Source organism: Pinus tabuliformis, chromosome 9 (assembly GCF_031772625.1).
Source record: "Pinus tabuliformis cultivar Carrire ecotype Pingquan chromosome 9, CPIR1, whole genome shotgun sequence".
Taxonomy (NCBI): Eukaryota; Viridiplantae; Streptophyta; class Pinopsida; order Pinales; family Pinaceae; genus Pinus; species Pinus tabuliformis.
In genome coordinates, this window is record NC_142307.1 from 226052016 (window position 1) to 226074738 (window position 22723).

Here is a 22723-nt window from a genome sequence, read left to right on the forward strand (position 1 = left end):
ATAATTATCCTTTTGAATCCAACCACTATCATTTCGAATAATATGTTTTCTAAAAACAAAAAAAACCTTTCTATTTAGTTTGGACCAATAGGCAAAGTGGAAACAAGTTTTTATAATCTATGATTATAATCCCAAATAGCATTTGAAATTTCTCTTTTTCTTGAAAAGCCCATAATATATAATATGTAACACCTCATCCATACTAATAATATTCTATATATTTATTTCATTACTTATTAATATTCTATATTATATTGTCACTATTTAACATTAAAATAATAATCTATATTGTATTATCAATCAATATGTAATTGCAAAATATTAACCTATACCATTTCATTTATTTATAATTCTTTTATTTAATTTTTTACACTAACATTTTATCAACTTCTAGATATTATTTTCTCATTAAGTAACACAATATATTTTAGATATTATTTTCTGGTTAAGTAGCACAATAAATGTTTTTATCGCTACATTCAATCATTTGGTAGATAATAATATAAAGCCGACATGTCATACATGTTTTTAATAATGCTCACAATCCATACCTACGTCAGTTACAGTCCTATAAATTTGTAATGTGGTTAAAGAAATATTCAATTAGCCTTGCATGATTTTGCAAATCTTCAACTTTGTTTTGGTCTTACATGATTTCGCAAATCTTCAAATTCGTTTTGGTTTTTTCCGTAAATCTTCAAGTTCACTTTGCTCTTTCTAGGTTATATACATAGAGATGCAAGAAGCATGGGTGGGTGTTGTGGGTTCATTGCGGAGCGAATCACTCGATCTTCAAACAGGGATATTAGCTCGTCTTCCAGTGGAGTTTGTATACCATTATCGCTTCATCTCCAAACAATGGAATGATTTTCTTTCCTCAAACTACGTCCTGACAAAGTGGACTGAAGCCCCTTCCAATGGAAGGCAGCCACGACTGGTTCTGTGCCATTGGAATCCCAAAATGCCATCTATGGCTTTCTATTTCTACACTTATGTAAACCCTACTCAACTTTTCTTTCTGAGAGGATTGGATACCATAAGCCCAAGACCATGCCCTTGCCGAAATCTAGTGCGCAGAGTCTGTGGAAGGACTAATCTTGGTCACCGAAGCCGATGAGTTCTACAACAGGCTCACTATAAAGCTCTACAATACTTCTAAAGTAGGCGTTGAAGTACTGATCTGCAAACAATGGCCAACAGATGAGAGGAACGCCCATGGAGATGTCTTCAAGTGTAGAGTTCCACCCACAGTGAGTAATAAAACCTACTCGCCTTCAAGTTTTGTTTCCCCTACTCGCATCGAAATGGTGATTACACATTTCTATTCATTTCATAAAAAAGATAGCGCGGGAGTAGCAAGTTCGAATTAAATCCATAATCAGATGATGGTCATCACTAGATTGGACTAAGTAACATCATATCGGATAACAGATAGAACAGGAAGTTGCATTTTCATTGATTCAATTGTTCTTCCCCTGCATATTTTAATATAAGGACTTATCTAATTGCTCTATATTTTCCTTGTGACAAAATCTTGCAAATATAGCAGATTGTGACAAAATCTTGCAAATATAGCATAAAACAGCAAAACGGAGTGTTTGAAACTGTATATTTGCTGAGATAGGAATCTGATATCCATAATTAGACGATGCCCATCACGAGATTATAGTCAGTCACGTCATACAATGCTCATCACTAGATTATAGTTAGTCACATCAAAATTTGACAACAGACAAAACAAGAAATCACAGTTTCATTGATATAATTGTTTTTCCCTTGCATATTTCCAATATAAGGACTTGTCCAATTGCTCTATATTTTCCCTTGTGACAGTATCTTGCAAATTTTTAGAACAACCAACAACTGATTTCAGATGAAACAGTGAAGTAACTTCTTACCTGTTATGACTTGAAGTTCAGATGGCCTCCAAGTTCGCAAGGATAATAATCCCAAAGATTGTTGCTCTGTATTGAAACTGCTTCGCTGGTTTGTTCCTGGACCAGATGGGGCAGAAGTATTGTATTCAATCATTTCCAATTGCAATTCCAAGGCCTGCACCGCTTCTGCTGCATGAGGCCCATACAGGTGTATTTTTTCATGGACAAACCTAGCTTTTAGCACAATTGCATGGGTAGATTGAACTCGGAAACATTTTGGACAATACCGTAGAGGGCGATGGTGCAGAAGGAGATACCGAATGGTGTTGTATTCAAGGTGACTGGAATGAATTCACTTCATCTCATTTATCAAAATGGAAATGGCATGGGATTTTCTCTGTATATTCAAAGTGAGTTACGAAATAAAAGCCTTTCTCCTCCCAAGTTTTATTTCAAAAAAACAAAAAATACATTTTTGTTTCTGATTGAAATGAAAATCTAGAAGAGGAAATGGTTTGCATGTCAAAGATAAAGATGCTCTTTGAGGTTTGGCCACTTAAACTACTCTGTTAACCTATTCGGTTTTACAGGAAAAAAAATCAAAAATCCCATGATAGTTATGCATGGCTCCGTTATGTTGATTTAATCTTATTTTATCTCTGATCTAAGGGATTTTTTTAAATGACTAAGGGATTATTTTTGGCCACCACCATATATTTTCTTCTTTAAATACTGAAAAATATGATGTTTATCCCCCTCCTCCCCACCACTAATCTCTAATACCTCAATTATTCCCACTCATAAAACACACTATAGCAAAATGAAGATTACTCAAAGAAACTATTCTGCTCTTAGTGATAATGCTCTTGCAGCTTTGCCTTTTGCTTTGCCTGCAAAGCAAAGCTGCCTACATAATCGTCAGCATAAACATGTGCTTGAACATGTTCTCCTCCTGTGTAGCTGAGTCACTTCCTCATGTCCCAAATGCCACTAGTTCTAGGAACAAGTTCACTGTAGTGACCTAAGACAGGGTGATGATCGCACTACAATAGTTTTAGATGCCTGCTTCTGTTTTTCAAAGCTATCCCGTGCTTGTGCTTTCAGGTTGTTATCAGCAATAACATTATCTTTTCTTGAATCTTCACCTGCAAAGGGAACGCTGTTAACTTCTCTACTTTCATAATGATGGTTCCAAGGGAAGATAGATAACTTATCGGGGTGACAAACATATCAGTTTCTAAATTACTTTTTGGGAGTGGATCATTTTCGTGTCACAGGACTGACATTTTGTTTTATATCCTCCATTATATTTTTCTAAAAATTGGATTTGCATAAACAGGAAGATGTCATTAAAAACAACCATCAATACTTCAAAAAAATGTAAACAAGTCAAAACAAACACACCCATTCACAACCTTACAAATGGGAAGCTAATTACAGTCACAGATTTCTGTTTGCATAGTTTATCCAGCAACGTTATTAGAATTTTAAATTGTACACAACTTGATTCAGTTGCTACCCAACCACCAGACAAAACTGACTTCAGATTTATCAGAAAACAAAATTTGGACTTTTTCTAGATGCTCCAGCAATAATCAAACAACTTCGAAGTGGGGTTTGTACATTCACAATGGTGTGACTAATTTTACCAAAACAAGGTATTAACACGTCAAATAAATGTCTACACAGTCATAAAGGAGTCAAAGACACAATCATCCCCAACTTCAAAAAACACAGGTTAATTACAGTATAGCATATATAGCCATGGTGTTAGGACTCTATATTTTTTTAATATTTGATGCGATTGCTACCGACAAGCCACTTGAGGAAATGTATTTCAGATTTATCAGAATTGCAGGTTTGCAGAAATAGAATGATCTGAGTTCTTTTACCGAAACAAAAACAAAAAAAGCCGTCCATATGAATTTGGAAATATCAATTCAGCACAAAGAGATTTAATGTACAGTACTTGACATGGTTGGTTAAGTAACTGTACCCGGAGTAGTCTAGGCAGGTTCTTTGGAAGGGTTTAGCCCAGAGGATGCAGGTGGACTATTACCGTAAAAACGGTGTATTTCGTATCGGACCCTACAGCTTCCCAACAGTGCTTGAGCTCCTCGCTTCAGAGAACAACATTTGTAGAGGCTTTTTGTTGCTAATTGCAGACATGACCTGCAGTCATTGATGGATATATCTCAGACGGTCAACGGTGCCACTAACAAAATATGGAGTTGATGCTTCAACGAATCCGTTGCTTCCTGGAAAAAAAAAATCATTTTTGTCACAAATAATTTCTCTAAACATTATATTTTATGATAATCAATGCTTGGTGGGAAACAAATTCCGAAGCTTGTTTAATATTGAAACGGAAAAATATTTGTTTTCATGTGACAATCTTATAGAAATTACAAAAAGTCGGAAAATTTTCCATAAAACTTGTAAAAAATGCAGACTTCGTACCTGAACCTGATCTTGCAGGAATTTAATGTATCCCATGGGTTCAAAAAGAACGGACGCCGTATCGGTCTGCAAAATCAAGATTAGGACATAAAACATAACCTTTCGTGAGACAAATAGGTTCATACATGTCTACCGGCTAGGTTTCTGCTTTTTCCCTGAAATTAGATATTGAAAACTGAAGATTGAAATGCTGAAAATTCAAGATTTTACCTTTCCACATGGTTAGGACCCATGATCTTTGGCCTTTTTATTCTTTTTCCATCCAATGATATGTTACCTGAAGCAAGCTTTTCATTGTTAGAGCCATGATCTTTTAGGCCCTCTACAGTTGGTTCAGTGATATTTTCGCAATCATCATTCAATAAATGCTTATTCTTGTTTGGCCCTATCGATGCTACCTTGGAATGATTTTTAGTACCGTTAAAGCCATTCTCTTCTGGCCCTTCCTTGGCTTCTTTGAGATGATGCTCATTGGTAGTATCATTTAACAAATTTTTCACCTGCAGAGGATTTGTTAACACAACAGTATATTCGGGTTCCTCTGCTGTAGTTTGAGGTTGCTTTTTTCCCTGTTACACAGCAAAAGTACAATTAAATAAAGTTAGCCATCCCAAAACCGATAATAAAGTCACCTAAGTGGAACCTCACAGTAAAACATTTTTTTGTTTGAATAGCAAAATAGACACCCTAAAAACTAAACATTACAATTATACTTCATAATGATAAGAAAACCCAAAATCACCACGAATCCCTTCAGTGTTCTGCTATTTATCCATATTTTCAGCATTTACACCAGTGATAGACAACTTTGAGTGGTCAAAGGAAAAGTTGATGGACGCTGGATGCGAGGGGAACCTCTGAAACCATTCTAGGACACAGGAATATGTCTTAGAGCACTATATGGTTTGCGGACTATGTTATATATATACTCAGATGGAAATCATTAATTAATTAATGACCGGATTTCTTCCTTTTAGGTAGAAACAGAATTTAACAGCTTCTAGGAGCAGCAAAGATTACTCCATGGAAAGTAAAAGGTACTTAAAATAGTGTTAATAAAATGATTAAAAATGTTTTATAATATGTTGAGGCATGAACTGTGACTTTGCAAATTTAAAGGGGTCAATTGAAAAGATAAAGTGAGGATAGCATTACCTTTCTGGAAATCCTTCCCGTGACCGTATTTGCCACACAAGTTCCATTATTCTCTTCATTCTTCTCCATCTCCACACTCTGCAAACTTCCAAGCGGTTGCTGATTTTCGCAACTGGAAACCACATGAAACCGGGGAGAGGAGCGAGTTGGACCAAGACCTGAGTGCTTCTCCTTTGATCTCGTGGAACTTACATCCTTGTTGGCCTGTCTCTGCCTCTTTTTACCCTTTGTTTAGTTAACAAGGCCTTTTCATCTGCTGTGATCGCCTCGCAAATAAGCTCTTTCAGCTTCAGATGCATCAGAGGGATGTGAATTCTCCAGCAACGTCATCACAGCCATAGACTCCAGGGAAGCAGAGGTTTGTTCAAGCTCATAATTAACAGCCACTAAAACATCCTCTATCAGGCTCTCATCAGCCCAACCATACAAGGCCTTCAGTTTTTCTACTGCAACCTTTTTCTGATTTGCATCATCTGTCACGCCCTGCAGCATAGCAGTGCTAGCCAAGGTTGTAAGAGGAAACGACAGTCAGGCAATTAGGGTTTGATGCCTGAAAAGGACTAGCCAAACCAATTAGGGTTGGTACTAGTTGCAAGTGAAATACTTGCATACTATTTTAGATACCCACATATTTTAGAGTCAGGAGAGTCAGGGATTCTGTCATCAAGTAAACCAAGGCAGGGGGATGCAGATCACGATGATCGTGTTTTTTCCCGCTATCTGAATTCAACCACCCCTCCCTTTCAATCTCCTACTCTTGGCTTGCCCACAATGGGTTTTGCAGGGTTAAACAAGCAATTACTTTCCAATCCTGCTTAACCCAAATCAATTAAATGTCCCTCTCCAGATGAACTATGTCTTACCATCTCCGTCCCTGTCCTTTTCATTCAATTTCACTGGAATTGAATACCGTTCAATCCCGGATTTTTGCATTTATCTGTACAGCATATTGTTTAGCTTGGTAAATTTGTTTTGACCAGTTTATCCTTCATTCAACCAAAAAAACCACTGAATATGAGAACCAGAAATGTACCTGGACACTTAATTCCTTCCCAGCTTGCTTGTCACAATAGAATGTCATATCAGCTGTCTCCTCATTATTCATTCATGGAAAACTGCTGTCCTCGTCAACTTCGAAGGGAATAACTCACTACTATTTTGAGGTCTTATACAATATACTCCATCAATCTATTTGTGGTGCAAACGAAGTTGGAGTATTAATGCAACTTTCCTATCTTTGATGAACATTACTGCAATCGAAAGCAACAAAAGCATGCAAGCAGGGATGGATTTTGACGGGCATTTTGCCCGTAATAAGTCATTTTAACCGTATTTGATGGTCAGAAATATTTAAAACCCGTTTTCCTGGACGTGTTTGGAATGGTTCAAGACGTATTTTTGATGGTTAACTTTTTGTTGAAACCGTCTTTAATACCAACCAATTCACGAAAGAAAGAAAGCGGAAGCAAAGGTACTAGACTGAGTTGTCGGACGCTTGTTCTCGTTGATATGGCCACTCGTCCGGCCTCCCGCAACGTTTGTGGTGTTGTTATCTAAGATTCATACCATAATTTCAATTTTGAATATATTTAAACTAAAATATTTATATAAATAATAATAAGAATTAGTGTTTTTAATCAATATAATGAGGTTTATTAGTTTTTATTTAAAATCATATTTTTAAAATTTAATATTTATATTAAAAAATAATTATGATTTTAATTGAATTTATTATAAGAGAATTATTTTTTTTTTAAATTGTACATGAAAAAAAGTGCACTTTAATTTATATATGAAAGGGTTTTTTTCACTATGTCATACAATTTCAAGTAAGATCAATTTTTTTTTTTTTTTTTTAATGTATAAATAGATTTAGTAGTCTAAAAAATAAAAATCTCTGTCAAATTTCAATTAAAATTAACAAAAAAAACATGAAAAAAAGTAATTTCATGGATAAGAAATAATTTAACTACTAATAATAATGATTCTAACATATTTAGATGGACTTTCCTAAATTAAATAATCAATAAAACAACATACTTCAATTAAATGGGGATATTTTTTAAATATTGTATTTGAGTAATGAAATTTTCATTTAATAAATTGGTTTCGATATAAATACTATTTTTTTTGTTATCATTTATAAGTTTTGAGAAAATGAAGATTTCCTTCTTTTCTAAAATATTTGTGAGCAAAGCACTCTCTAATATGGTAGAGAAGTTATAATTTCCTTTATAACATTTGATTTAGTCAAAATAAAATTAAATAATTAATTAACAACAAATTATAATTAATAATTAAACTAATTTAGATCCATCTTAAATGGGGATCTACCAAGTGGCCAAAAACTTCAAATCCAAAAATTCTCTTATTATAATATTTGAAAGGAAGATAATTCAATTATAAAAACAATAATTATTTATTATTTTGATATATTTGTTTTAATCTAAACTAAATTTATATTGTTTTAAGTTTATTAATGTTACATAATATAAACTAGTCACATTATGCTTAATCCATATTTGAGTATATTATAGAGTGTCCCTTGATTTGTTTAGGTGCAAACAAGAGTATACAAATCCTTTCAAATCTTATTTCCCCAACATTTTAAAAAGTATATATTTATTTTAATCTCAAACTTATTAAACATAGATAATGATTAAAAATATAAAGAATCCAAAGCATAAACATTTGTATGACAAAATAAATTTGAAGTCCAACACGATATCAGTATAATTAAGCTTAAAGTATTACATTTTTATGTAAAATTAATCTTAAAAGAATAAAGTTCTATAATAGTGAAGGCCACCACACGACATATTGGAGACTGAGATGTTGATTTTTTTTATCCATTTGCATCTCATATCGGTAGGTGCCCCACATCTTGCCAACCTTTTTAACAATGCAATAAAATATATGACACATTTATATTGGAGAATTTTGCTACTATGACATAGCATCTCTCTTTATGCTTCTCAAGATGCATTTAAATATGAGCATATTCTTTTGCACATATATCCAATCCCCCTCTTTCTTTGGATGTAACGCATAGCTTATGGACAACTTGAGACCAATGGAATTTAGAAACTTGTATGTTGTGACATCAATTTGGTGTAATTGGATTTTGGAGTAAACCATTATTTGGAATAGTATGTATATGTATCAACTAATAATTTGTTGTCAAATGAATTTCACTTATTAGATGGATCTAAAAACTGGACGTTGGTGGTATGTTATGGTAAGTACTCTACCTAGGACTAATTATATACTTTTAATTAAAAAAATAAACATGTTTCAAATGTTCAACAATTTTTGTTGAAACCTCCATAATTGTAGTTGTCAAAGTATTATATTTTTAAAATATTTAATTTTTAGTTGATATGCCTACAAGTTAGATTAAAGTGTATAATCTCTAAATAATACACCAAGGTGAAAATTATTTTTAATTTTCAATAAAACTCTTTTGCCTAAAAGCATAAGCTAGTTAGATACAATATTGTATTCAATGTCACTTTAATACAAGTTGGTTTTTTTATTTTTATATATTGATTTCACTACATTTTAGTGATAAATAGAAGGAAGGATTTTATCAGAGCATGTTTTTTCCACATTTAATACTTATAAGTGTTTTCTCTCTAAGAATGTAATAATATAGGAAATCGGATAACATGATGTTAAGAGATCTACAATGTCCATTTATTATAATTTTAGTCTTTTAATTTTTAAAAGGTTCAAATGCTATGCATTCAATCTTATTAACATTAGTGTATATCCCATGATCTAAAGCAATGCTAAAATATATAAGGTAAAATGTACTTTATCTTTAGATCCACTAGTACATATTAGATTAAGCAAATCATAACATAAATCATATTAATTAATCTACTTTCGAGTTTTTATTGATAACATTCAATAGTTTTACTATGTTTGTCATCTTATATGTCCTATAAGATATCCTTAGTCATATCTCATATATACAAATGCTATGGCATGTTCGGGGCAAGGACATTTGATTTCAAGTTCCAAAAAAATTATTGTGAGTGTTCCATGCAATTTCAAACCAAGATTCAAGATTTAATAAGTCATTTGTTTGTTATGGTCATTTTGTTTTATTCCTTATGGTAAATATGTGAAAACTTTAACATAATTATGTTATTTAAGGGTAATTTTTTAATCAAGCTTTTATTGGTGAAGGGTTAATTTTTTGTAAGAACATCACTCTTGAAGGGCAAAATTTTAAAAATAACGTTTCTTGACGGGGAGCATAAAAACCTAAAACGTCAAAAAAAAATTGTATGAAAATCCAAATTCCAACCCTGAATGCAAGTAATGTTGTATATCCATTACGTCATCAACATACTATTAATGTGAAGCTACATGATGTTTTATAATGTGTGGTTAATTGGAAATAGTGAACTCAAGATATATCTATAGAATGATAGTTTTTTTTTCAACCATAAGTATCCTATTATGATTGAGTTATGATGCGTTTAAGATCTTAAAGATTCTTCATTGAAAATAATTTAATAATTGATATATTTTTTCCACATATATATTATTATCACAAAATCATTAAAAAAATATTATTAATATTTAATAAAAATAAACTTTCGATGTTTATAAATATAATTAAATTTAAAAACATATATAATTTTTCAAATATATATATATATATATATATATATATATATATATATATATATATATATATATATATATATATATAAAAGATTAGACACTAATGTAGATTTATCTTTTTAATTTAATTTACTGATAGTAAACATCATATAACAACTTTTCTCCTCGCCATTAAAATTAACTATTTTAATAATTACTCAATGTTGATAAAAATCATATGGTTAACGATATTGTTTATCTTAATAATTACTAAATGTTAGTAATAATATATAGAAAAGTGGTAATAATAATATAGAAAAACAAAAGAATGGATAATGATACATATTTCTGTTGGAGCAGTGAAGTGACATTATAAGATAAAATCACATATGCATGTTGAGGGATCATAACTTTTTAGGGTTATAACCTGTAATGTCCCTAAATAACTCGGTGAAAACTAGACAGTAAGTAGTAATTCTTTTTAAAAGAATACGAATTAGTTTAAAAACTAATTCCTGGTATTCATGAAACTAATTATGGAGAATATTTTGGGAATGGTGCATGGAACCCATTCGTCCTCTCCACGGGTAATAACTGATTCTTGGATTCGGTATTGATGTTTGGTATTGAGAACTGATTCTTGGATTGGCGGTGAACGAAAAAGGATCAATGTCGATGACCGTAGGGGAGAGAGCGTCTCTGAGGGAAGTTATGGATGCTGCTGCTGAACATAATTTGGTTTTCCCCCACTCGCCCTAGGGGGAGGGGATTACCATCGGAGGACTGCTCAGCACCGGGGTACATGGAAGCTCTCTGTTCAATAACGGAAGTGCAGTTCACGAGTATGTTGTTGGCATGAGATTGGTGGTACCTTCGCCTCCGGGTTATGCGAGTGTTGTGAGCTTCGATGAATCCCATCCAGACCTGAATGCTGCTAAGGTTTCTCTCGACCTTCTTGGAGTCATTACGCAGAGAGTTGTTAGCTGTGCCGTTGGAAAACTACTGCATCTCTCGTAAAAGACATGCGAACGTTTTACACTTTGGGCTTCCATCTTCTTGCTGGTTACAACAACAACATGATCAGTAGGGGCGCTCATCGAAAGTTCGCCATAGCAATGAATTCTGAGCGACGACAGTGCCTCCGCAGTAAAAAGGGGCGTGGTTAGATACCGCTGCCCAGTGATTACGTGATCTTTCTCCATGATAGGCTGACCAGTGTTTTGAATGGGGCCGATTCGGGTTCTATCAATTTATCCATCAAGGAAAACAATGACGAGACAGTCCTTCCAGATATCAATCTTTCCTGAACACATGAATGTGGACGCAAATGTAAAGTTGGGTTGGGAACGCTATTCCAGAATGGGCGTGAACTCTCAAAGCCATTGTGGATCCGGTGATCCTTTGCGCGGTGGAATACAGTCAACAGAATCCGCTTGATGTTCACATGTTGCTGCTACTCAAACCCTTAATGGGATATTTTCTTGGCTTTCCCAAATTGATTTCAGCGTCTTTGGCGGATTAGGCTTCCAAGACAATCGGTGATGGAAGCAAAGTGGTTGCGACCAACAAGATAAGACCTCAGCATGCGCTATGGCGATGAGGATGTCGAAGGATAGAAAGATAAGTTGACCTCGTGTAATATTCTTTGTTTATGTGCAGCAAGAGAATGTTTAAATTACATGTTTTCTTAGTAGAAAATTTGTTGATGCATGCAGATAGAAATGATTATTTGATGTATTTTCTTGGTGAGGAAAACATATGATAATGCATGCAGTGAAGGATTATCATTATGGTTGCTATTCACGAAGATGTATCTTGGAAAATAGGAACCTGGTCTTGATTCTTTCCTCGGTTTACATTAGCTAACGAGTTAGAACTCTTAAAGAGAGTTATGCATTAGTAAACATTGTGGAGGTCAAACAGTGTTATTTGGATATATATATATATATATATATATATATATATATATATATATATATATATATATATATATATATATATATATATATATATATATATATATATATATATGCTAGTTAGCTAGTATGTTATGCGTGCTCATGCATATGATGTTATAAGATCTCTTTAGAGGTTGATTAATGTTTGAATAATATTGCAACTAATCTTGTTGCCAAGATTGTTGATGACTGCATTGACAGGTAACGATGGCAGACGGTGCCAGAGGGAAGTGATGTTTAACATTATGGCATGAAAGGATTATTCGTCCATGCAGATGAGTTCAAGCTGCAGTATTGTCCATTGCTAGAACAATTATGCCACAAGGAATGTTGCATGTGGCGGTATGTAAATAAATGATTACATGTAAATTGTATTAGCTTTTAGCTAGTTATGTGACAGCTTAATGATAATTCATTGTAAAGATTTTGAGACAATGGTTAAGGGATGGAATCCCTTATAAACCATTGAGTGAGGGGTGAAAACCCTCACGAGCGTTTAATAATAAGATTAAACGTTTGCTGGTTTTCACCCTACGGGGTTTCCAGGGTATATCTGTGTTCAATGGTGTGATTGATGTGATTGCTTTATGTGTCCGTTGATATTGATGGATCCTTTATGATGATGGCTCTTTATTTGATGTGACAACCATAAATGTCTTAGTACATGATTATCTAAAATGGTTAAGGATATCAAGAAATGGATGCATGGATTCATAAGACAGTGTGTGTTATTACAGTGATGGTTAAAGCTTACGCAATGGTTATGAAACTTAGTGTCTTTGATGGCAATTTACTTGATGTACTAATGAATATTATATTTAATGGTTAGTGATGGTTTGTGGAGTTGTGAATTGATTAATTACTTGTGGTAATTGTATAAAAAAAATTCTAACTCCCTACTTTGACATGCGAGGTTACCAGGGCATGTGACAAGTGGTATGAGAGCCAAATTGCAGTACTGGTGCCTTTGGGAATTGGTAAGCAGAAAGGATATTGAGGTACGCCATCAGTAGGCATTAACTCAGGTATGAGTTTAATCATTCACATATTCATTTATGTAGTACACTACTTTTGGCATGATAGGTGTGATTCATGTTTATAACTGCTTTAAGTAGTAAATAATAAGTTGTTGCATAACTACGTTCATAACGTTAAATTCCTGATGAGGATAAAAGACAGTGAAACTTTTGTCACACCTAAGAACAATATTGAGTACTCATTACATTCATGAACAATATTGAACACTCAGTGAGGGAAGTGACAGTCAACTACCAAGTTTTGATTTGCAAATATGGCAATAACAATGATGCATTTAATGAACAAAATTGAAGTTACAATGAACATAACTTAATGAGCCAATGCATGAATATAAATTAGGGGAACATCCCTGAATAGGATGAAAAATTGTTTTAAAAAGGACATTAGAAGAACCCCTTTAGATATTGAAAACATGCAATGAGTCAAGCAGCGAGACTTGATTGTCATAACTAACTTTTGATTCAGTCTTGTCATGGATGCATGAAGACGATTGGTAGTTGAGATTGGTTAGTGGTGTATGACTAACCCATAGAACTTATATGCATTAATTCAATTGGACTAAGATTGTTACAATGCGTAAACAAGTGAAGGTTGACTGATGTCACATGCATGGAATGTGTGTATGAAGATTTTTACTCTCTGTGTGCTATATTCCAGTTGTTCATGAGAAGAGTTCTTAATTTTATTCACCATGAGAATGCATGATGAATAGTATATGCTTATGTCTTAATAGATTTAATAATGATTACCCTCTAATTAATTGAAATCCATTAGCATGGTATGTGCTTATGTTAATCATTACTTGTTGGGAGATAAAAACCATTGGAGCCTCGATTTAATGATGGTTGAATTTATCTCTACTATGGGAATGATGGATTTCTTATGCATGTTGCATTCCAGTGTGAAGTTAATGGTAGAGGCATGTACAGTGAGTAACATTTCTAGGACCCATCCATGGTATAATTACATGTGATAATTATACATAAATAGACTACCTGTGTTAATACAGTTGTCAGTAAACTCTAACTACCTTCCCCAACTATAGATGCTTCCAAAGGAAATGGAAGCAAGGAGAAGGAGGAAGACCGTGCTGTAGGGACAGACGGAGATAGGAAAAAGAAATCGCTATGTCTGGTGGTGACCAGATAGCGCAAGCTTTGAGTGTCAGAATCTTGCAGAAGACGCTAAGTCTGGGGTTGACTAGATAGCGCTCGATGTGCATATGAGTATTCCTTTGACCATGCTTAAGGAGTTGGAAAATGTGTGTTGATGTTAATGATTTTCGTAATGTCTCCTTGAACTCATTATTCTGAAATGGTCACATAGTAGAGTTATGATAGTTGTTGCATCTAGCATCAAGTGGTAACTCTGGTGCATGTGTGACACTTAGGAGATCATGCTTCTAAATGCATAAGTAGAGTAATTGCTCCTGGTAAGGGTGGGTTAATTTGTTAGCTATGCATGTTGATCCAAGGATAAGATAAGTATCTTGCTCACTTTCTTGAAGAACACATATGAATGTTTTATATGATTTCTTAGTAGAGAAAGTATTTGAATGCATGCAATAAAAGAATAGTTCTTTTATAGATTTTCTTGGTAAAGGAAATGTGTTAAGGCATGCAGTTAAAGATTGATTATTTTATATACTTTCTTAATAAAGAAAATAGGTAGTTCCTATTAGAAAGACTCCACGTGAGTCTTGTGTGTGAAATGCTTGTCTCTTGTCTATAAAATCCTTGCTAAATATAGCCAAAGTATCTTCTTGAGAAAAGAGGATGAGGCACATAAATGTCCTGAGGACATAACATGGAAGGTGGCCAAGTTTTCTTGAATTAAAATATGTATCTTTATTTGATAAAAGCTTCTTGGAAAATATATATATGCTAATTGCATTATGATTCTAGTTAGTTCTAAGCTCTAGTGAAATGATTATGCATTACATGCATAATAAAGATAGCTAAAGATGTGCTTCTAGGCACATAGATATTCATTTCTAACTTTTTTTGAAGAAAGAGTATATTATACATATACATAAATATAGTTTTACTCTAAAAGAGTGTGCATACTTCATGTATGAAGATAAAGTATTTTATGAGAGTTCTTGAAAATGGAAATAGAGGTTCTTTCCTTTAAAGACACATTAGAATAGTGTTCATACAAGAACCAAAATCCTTACTTGTTTCATGAAAAGAACTCTGTGCATTGAAGTAAAGTAGTTGTGTTAGGAGAACACATGTTGCATATTGGTAGCCATTGTGACTTTGGAATTATGAGTCTGTGTGTGCTTAGAGCAAGTGGTCATGTTAGCTTCCTTGAAAAAAAAATAATCTCTTGGAGAGATTGTTTTGTTGGATGAGCTGTGTTGATTGCTTGATTTTGATGCATAAAGGATAAGTAATCCTTGTTTTTGTATCTTGATTTTTATACCTAAAGATAGATATCTTTAATAATTTCTTGAAAGGGAATCTTGAGAACCCTCACATCGGGGAATAGAAGAATGAGGTTAAAATCACTTCCTTTAAGAAAGAGGTATGTAGTTTGTTGTATGAGATGATGGTAGTATTCTAGTGAAAGGCTTATATGATAAGCATTGGTATGCGCAAAGATTAGTCATTATGACATAGAGTTATGATCTTTGTATGTTAGAGAGATTATGATTAATTACATTAACAATGCATGACCCAAGCTAGCCATAGTAAACGTGAGATAATACTCCATTAATGATGATTTGAATTGGAACAACAGACTATGGCAAAATTGGGAAAGCTGAGAGTATTAACTCAACTGTTGTTGACATTTATACATTAATGAGTATTTGCATATGCTCTTATACATGACAATATTGTATGCATGCACATTCTTGGGAATTGAATACGTGTTATCTGATGCATATTTATAACTACCGTTGCTGATGGGATTAAGTAGTGGTAGCTTAACGGCAACAAGAAAACTCATCACATAAATTGCTGCAATGTGAAATGCAATTATAAATGAGAAAGAATGATGTTATATGATATGCATGAATTATGTTATTTGGAAAATTTGCATGCATACAACGTGTATGATGGATATGTTCCCATCAATCTTGATGTTGTGGACCCATGTTGGGGGTTAAGTGTAAATGCATGGTATACCTGCATGTTTGTTGTGCTAATGATAATGTTCATATGGTTCATTGTGTAAATTACTGTGAGAAAGAGTAATAAAAGAGAAATTTAACATGCCAGACAGTTGCGGATAGTTGGGTTGATGACAGTTACCTGCCCGGAGGGGTTGATGGTACCTGTCTGCCCAGATTGTGAAAGGCTTGAATGCCTTGGGTTGATGACAGTTACCTGCCTGGAGGGGTTGATGGTACCTGTCTGCCCGGATTGTGAAAGGCTTGAATGCCTTGGGTTGATGACAGTTACCTGCCCGGAGGGGTTGATGGTACTTGTCTGCCCGGATTGTGAAAGGCTGGAATGCCTTGGGTTGATGGCAGCTACCTTCCCGGAGGGGTTGATGGTACTTGTCTGCCCAGATTTACTCTCCTTGGAATTCTTGAGCTGGTTGGCCAGTGGAATTCCATGTTAGACCTGGTAAGGTCTCTATCAAAGAAACTGTCTGGATGTGAGAATGACTCGATTTGGTTGTGGAAACCAGTTCCCATGGGTTGGGAATTCTTTAGTCCATTGTGGTCTCATGGCTAAAGGAATTAACTAATCAACTGTATGTTATGTTAAAAATGAATTTTACATATAGTTGTGTAAAATATGTTATGTACATTTAACAGAAAATGAGCTTAGTGCTCAATAAGGAGTAATTGGAAATTATAATTCCTTTATTGTATTATTAATCTTGTAAACGTCTTCGTAGGGGCTAAGACCATTTTCAAATAATGCAGTGATTGACTGTTTTGATGATTAGAGAGCTAGGTGCTCTTTTGGTACATCTAGAAGCACTTTGCGGATGTCTTTAGTGAGAATTCGTTCAGTGTGCACGTGCGAAGTGATTTATCAATTGATGATTAGCATTAGTGCTCTTTAAGTACTTGTAAAAGTACTGAGATTTAGAAATCATCTAACATTGCACAATTGATTGATAGTCAAACATATTTCATTTGACTCAAAATATATTGACTAATGCGATTGAATCTGTTAGTCATATATTCCAGGAATTACTTACCGTGGAGGAATGAAGAGTTTTCCAACCACTATTAAAATGCTTACATGAAAGTATTCATGGTTTTCAAAATAGATGGTAAGTAATGGTAAGTTGACACAGAGAATTGTTATCATGAATGAATAAGGGCCAAGTGGTGGCGATTAGAAGTTGCATATTTTTGCAATTACGAATGCTTATGTTTATTGATGCTTATAACTAATGATATTTCTTATGACTATATCATTACTATTTTGTTGGTTGTCATTCCCTGGAATGACAACTTTGATTTTAAAGAGGAAGGATCACATTTTCTGTGGTTTAGATGGTATATCAATGAGTAAAATCTCAAGTTCTCAATGAAAGATGAACACCGAGGACGGTGTTCCTGTTAAGGGGGGGAGTATGTAATGTCCCTAAATAACTCGGTGAAAACTAGACAGTAAGTAGTAATTCTTTTAAAAAGATTACGAATTAGTTTAAAAACTAATTCCTGGTATTCATGAAACTAATTATGGAGAATATTTTGGGAATGGTGCATGGAACCCATTCGTCCTCTCCACGGGTAATAACTGATTCTTGGATTCGGTACTGATGTTTGGTATTGAGAACTGATTCTTGGATTGGGGTGAACGAAAAAGGATCAATGTCGATTACCGTAGGGGAGAGAGCGTCTCTGAGGGAAGTTATGGATGCTGTTGCTGAACATAATTTGGTTTTCCCTCACTTGCCCTCGGGGGAGGGGATTACCATCGGAGGACTGCTCAGCACCGGGGTACATAGCAGCTCTCTGTTCAATAACAAAAGTGCAGTTCACGAGTATGTTGTTGGCATGAGATTGGTGGTACTTTCGCCTCCGGGTTCTGTGAGTGTTGTGAGCTTCGATGAATCCCATCCAGACCTGAATGCTGCTAAGGTTTCTCTCGGCCTTCTTGGAGTCATTACGCAGAGAGTTGTTAGCTGTGCCGTTGGAAAACTACAGCATCTCTCGTAAAAGACATGCGAACGTTTTACACTTTGGGCTTTCATCTTCTTGCTGGCTACAACAGCAACATGATCAGTAGGGGCGCTCATCGAAAGTTCGCCATAGCAATGAATTCTGAGCGACGACAGTGCCTCCGCAGTAAAAAGGGCCGTGGTTAGTTACCGCTGCCCGGTGATTACGTGATCTTTCTCCATGATAGGCTGACCAGCGTTTTGAATGGGGCCGATTGGGGTTCTATCAGTTTATCCGTCAAGGAAAACAATGACGAGACAGTCCTTCCAGATATCAATCTTTCCTGAACACATGAATGTGGACGCAAATGTAAAGTTGGGTTGGGAACGCTATTCCAGAATGGGCGTGAACTCTCAAAGCCACTGTGGATCCGGTGATCCTTTGCGTGGTGGAATACAGTCAACAGAATCCACTTGATGTTCACATGTTGCTGCTACTCAAACCCTTAATGGGATATTTTCTTGGCTTTCCCAAATTGATTTCAGCGTCTTTGGCGGATTAGGCTTCCAAGACAATCGGGGATGGAAGCAAAGTGGTTGCGACCAACAAGATAAGACCTCAGCATGCGCTATGGCGATGAGGATGTCGAAGGATAGAAAGATAAGTTGACCTCGTGTAATATTCTTTGTTTATGTGCAGCAAGAGAATGTTTAAATTACATGTTTTCTTAGTAGAAAATTTGTTGATGCATGCAGATAGAAATGATTATTTGATGTATTTTCTTGGTGAGGAAAACATATGATAATGCATGCGGTGAAGGATTATCATTATGGCTGCTATTCACGAAGATGTATCTTGGAAAATAGGAACCTGGTCTTGATTCTTTCCTCGGTTTACATGAGCTAACGAGTTAGAACTCTTAAAGAGAGTTATGCATTAGTAAACATTGTGGAGGTCAAACAGTATTATTTGGATATATATATATATGCTAGTTAGCTAGTATGTTATGCGTGCTCATGCATATGATGTTATAAGATCTCTTTAGAGGTTGATTAATGTTTGAATAATATTGTAACTAATCTTGTTGCCAAGATTGTTGATGACTGCATTGACAGGTAACGATGGCAGACTGTGCCAAAGGAAAGTGATGTTTAACATTATGGCATGAAAAGGATTATTCGTCCATGCAGATGAGTTCAAGCTGCAGTATTTTCCATTGCTAGAACAATTATGCCACAAAGAATGTTGCATGTGGCGGTATGTAAATAAATGATTACATGTAAATTGTATTAGCTTTTAGCTAGTTATGTGACAGCTTAATGATAATTCATTGTAAAGATTTTGAGACAATGGTTAAGGGATGGAATCCCTTATAAACCATTGAGTGAGGGGTGAAAACCCTCATGAGCGTTTAATAATAAGATTAAACGTTTGTTGGTTTTCACCCTACGGGGTTTCCAGGGTATATCTGTGTTCAATGGTGTGATTGATGTGATTGCTTTATGTGTCCATTGATATTGATGGATCCTTTATGATGATGGCTCTTTATTTGATGTGACAACCATAAATGTCTTAGTACATGATTATCTAAAATGGTTAAGGATATCAAGAAATGGATGCATGGATTCATAAGACAGTGTGTGTTATTACAGTGATGGTTAAAGCTTACGCAATGGTTATGAAACTTACTGTCTTTGATGGAAATTTACTTGATGTACTAATGAATAGTATATTTAATGGTTAGTGATGGTTTGTGGAGTTGTGAATTGATTAATTACTTGTGGTAATTGTATAAAAAAAATTCTAACTCCCTACTTTGACATGCGAGGTTACCGGGGCATGTGACATAACCTGCCACTTCAATCACCTTGAGACTACTCCATGCAAATTTCCTTTTTTAGATAATTCCAACTTGTTTCATCTTTGACCTGTTCTAGGCAAATTGTTTTGTCCCTGCATAATTCTTTTTTCAAGGTATTGCGTAAGGCAAATCACCTAAGCATTTTCAGATCATAATTTTTTTAGCGTTACAACTTGCCACTTCAATCACCTTGAGACTCCACGCACATAATTTTTTTAAGATTTTCTCTGTGACCTGTTCCACGCAAATTGCAAATTGTTTTGTCCTTCAATCACCTTGAGACTCCACGCACATAATTTTTTTAAGATTTTCTCTCTGACCTGTTCCACGCAAATTGCAAATTGTTTTTTCCTTGTATAATTTTTTTTCAAGGTATTCTGTAATTATTTTATTTTTGAAATTACGAAACATTTTTTTTTTCTTAAATGATTTAAAATATGTTTTTAAATATATATATGAATTCAATTTAATGAGAAAATTTAGAAACATTTAAATTATACAAAGTTTACATTTCTAATTTTAATAAATTCCCCTAAATTTTAATTGAAAAATATCTTTGAAAAAAACTCCAAAATGTAAGACAATTAGACTATAAATTGTCATTGCTATAAGCTTTCTATTCTTACATTTAATTTTCATTTATATAGATAACTAATGTATTTTAAATCTAAATCTACTATTATTATTATTATTGGTATTATTATTATTATTTATAAAGAAAAGTGTGAATATGATGGATTTTTTTTTAAAGAAATATATCTATATCTATATCTATATAACTAATGTTATATCATGTATACTTTCAATGTTAAATGAAAAAAGCACATCTTTATAATTTTAAGAGTGCAGAAAGCCAAATAAATAAATAAAAATCCTGCGCCCAAATGTTAAGATCATGAAATCCTACGGGTTGATATGAAAAGAACAAATTCGTACCCCTACAAATGAAAACACGGAAATCCTATGGATACAACTGGTGTTATATGAGGCATAACTTGGATGTTATATACATTGAGACAAAACGCAAGAACCCATTGTTGTTTAAATCGTCCTTACCTGAAGCGGTCCTTCTGTAGCACATGGCGTTCACTATACTTTGTCCTCAACTCAACTGTATGACACAACAAATAATGCAAAGAGATGTTTTGTCATTGGTGTCCATACCCGGCATTCATTATTCATTTCTATAATTGAGTATGAGAGTGATGTGTAATTCAATCTATTCTCGAAGTGGAAGGGACACATGTCCCTCTTAAAATAAAAATAAAATATTTTGTAAATATAAAAGCTTATGTGTGCTATAATTAAAAGCAAAAAATAATATGATATGCATATCATGTTTAGTTAGTTGTCCATATTATTTAATATAATTTCTTGTAAAATAATCTTAAATAAGAAAAATGTGTGAATATTTAAATGAACTATTTGAAAATATGTTAACTAAATTATATATATATATATATATATATATATATATATATATATATATATATATATATATATATATATATATATATATATATATATATATATATATCTATATATAATATTTTGAATAGTAATGGACTTTGAACCAGTCCACCCTAGTCTCATTATTATGGCTTGCTAGAGGGCCTTTGTGGGTAAGCTGAAAGAGGAAACGACAGTCCGTCAATTAGGGTTTGATGCCTGAAAAGGACTAGCCAAACCAATTAGGGTTGGTACTAGTTGCAAGTGAAATAGTTGCATACTATTTTAGATACCAAGATACGAGTCAGGAGAGTCAGGGATTTTGTCATCAAGTAAAGCAAGGCAGGGGGATGCAGGTCACGATGATCGTGTTTTTTCCCTCTATCTGAATTCAACCACCCCTCCCTTTCAATCTCCTACTCTTGGCTTGCCCGCAATGGGTTTTACTCTTGGCTTCCAATCCTGCTTAACCCAAATCAATTAAATGTCCCTCTCCAGATGAACTATGTCCTGTCCTTTTCATTCAATTTCACTGGAATTGAATACCGTTCAATCCCAGATTTTTGCATTTATCTGTACAGCATATTGTTTAACTTGGTAAATTTGTTTTGACCAGTTTATCCTTCATTCAACCAAAAAAAACCACTGAATATGAGAACCAGAAATGTACCTGGACACTAAATTCCTTCCCAGCTTGCTTGTCAGAATAGAATGTCATATCAGGTGTCTCCTCATTATTCATTCATGGAAAACTGCTGTCCTCGTCAAACATGAAGGGAATAACTCACTACTATTTTGAGGTCTTATACAATATACTCCATCCATCTATTTGTGGAGCAAAGGAAGTTAGAGTATTAATGCAACTTTCCTATCTTTGATGAACATTCCTGCAATCGAAAGCAACAAAAGCATGCAAGTAATGTTGTATATCCATTACGTCATCAGTATACTGTTAATGTGAAGTTACATGATGTTTTATAATGTGTGGTTAATTGGAAATAGTGAACGCAAGATATATCTATAGAATGATAGTTTTTTTTTTCAACCATACGTATCTTATTATGGTTGAGTTATGATGCGTTTAGATCTTAAAGATTCTTCATCAAAAATAATTTGATAATTAGATACATTTTTTCCACATATACTATATTATCACAAAATTATTAAAAAATATTATTAATAGTTAATAAAAATAAACTTTCCATATTTATAAATATGATTAAATTTAAAA

General features: G+C 33.9%; 2 protein-coding genes and 1 long non-coding RNA gene across 5 annotated transcripts; 2 read left to right on the forward strand and 1 right to left on the reverse strand.

The window, feature by feature from the left end:
* The first annotated feature begins 745 nt into the window (after positions 1-745).
* LOC149148001 (uncharacterized) lies at positions 746-2082 on the forward strand. The gene is made up of 2 exons (XR_016263273.1): positions 746-1250; positions 1915-2082. It is a non-coding gene; the product is annotated as an uncharacterized LOC149148001 (long non-coding RNA).
* An 877-nt stretch (positions 2083-2959) lies between these two features.
* On the reverse strand, positions 2960-5945 carry LOC149148002 (uncharacterized). 3 transcript variants are annotated; one of them, XM_089439283.1, is made up of 5 exons: positions 5493-5945; positions 4548-4906; positions 4338-4403; positions 3874-4049; positions 2960-3022 (listed from the first exon to the last, which is right to left on the reverse strand). In XM_089439283.1, the coding sequence occupies exons 1-4, from the start codon at positions 5559-5561 to the stop codon at positions 3884-3886; spliced, it is 660 nt and encodes a 219-aa protein (XP_089295409.1). In that variant the 5' UTR covers positions 5562-5945; the 3' UTR covers positions 2960-3022; positions 3874-3883. The 3 variants fall into 3 exon arrangements, with proteins under 3 accessions (XP_089295409.1, XP_089295410.1, XP_089295411.1); XM_089439284.1 differs by lacking the exon at positions 2960-3022 and having other exon boundaries at positions 3795-4049; XM_089439285.1 differs by lacking the exon at positions 2960-3022 and having other exon boundaries at positions 3999-4135; positions 5493-5944.
* An 11946-nt stretch (positions 5946-17891) lies between these two features.
* On the forward strand, positions 17892-18239 carry LOC149148003 (L-gulonolactone oxidase 5-like). The gene has a single exon (XM_089442042.1). The coding sequence runs from the start codon at positions 17892-17894 to the stop codon at positions 18237-18239; it is 348 nt and encodes a 115-aa protein (XP_089298168.1).
* Positions 18240-22723: the final 4484 nt, after the last annotated feature.

Bases quoted from the DNA above. Each gene is read 5' to 3' on its own strand.
- LOC149148002 (XM_089439283.1), bottom strand. From the start codon at position 5,561: ATGGAGAAGAATGAAGAGAATAATGGAACTTGTGTGGCAAATACGGTC. The intron at 4,907-5,492 runs GTAATGCTATCC...GCTGTGTAACAG, and splicing joins CGGGAAGGATTTCCAGAAAG to GGAAAAAAGCAACCTCAAAC. The intron at 4,404-4,547 runs GTAAAATCTTGA...TTGATTTTGCAG, and splicing joins GGTCCTAACCATGTGGAAAG to ACCGATACGGCGTCCGTTCT.
- LOC149148003 (XM_089442042.1), top strand. From the start codon at position 17,892: ATGTCGATTACCGTAGGGGAGAGAGCGTCTCTGAGGGAAGTTATGGAT.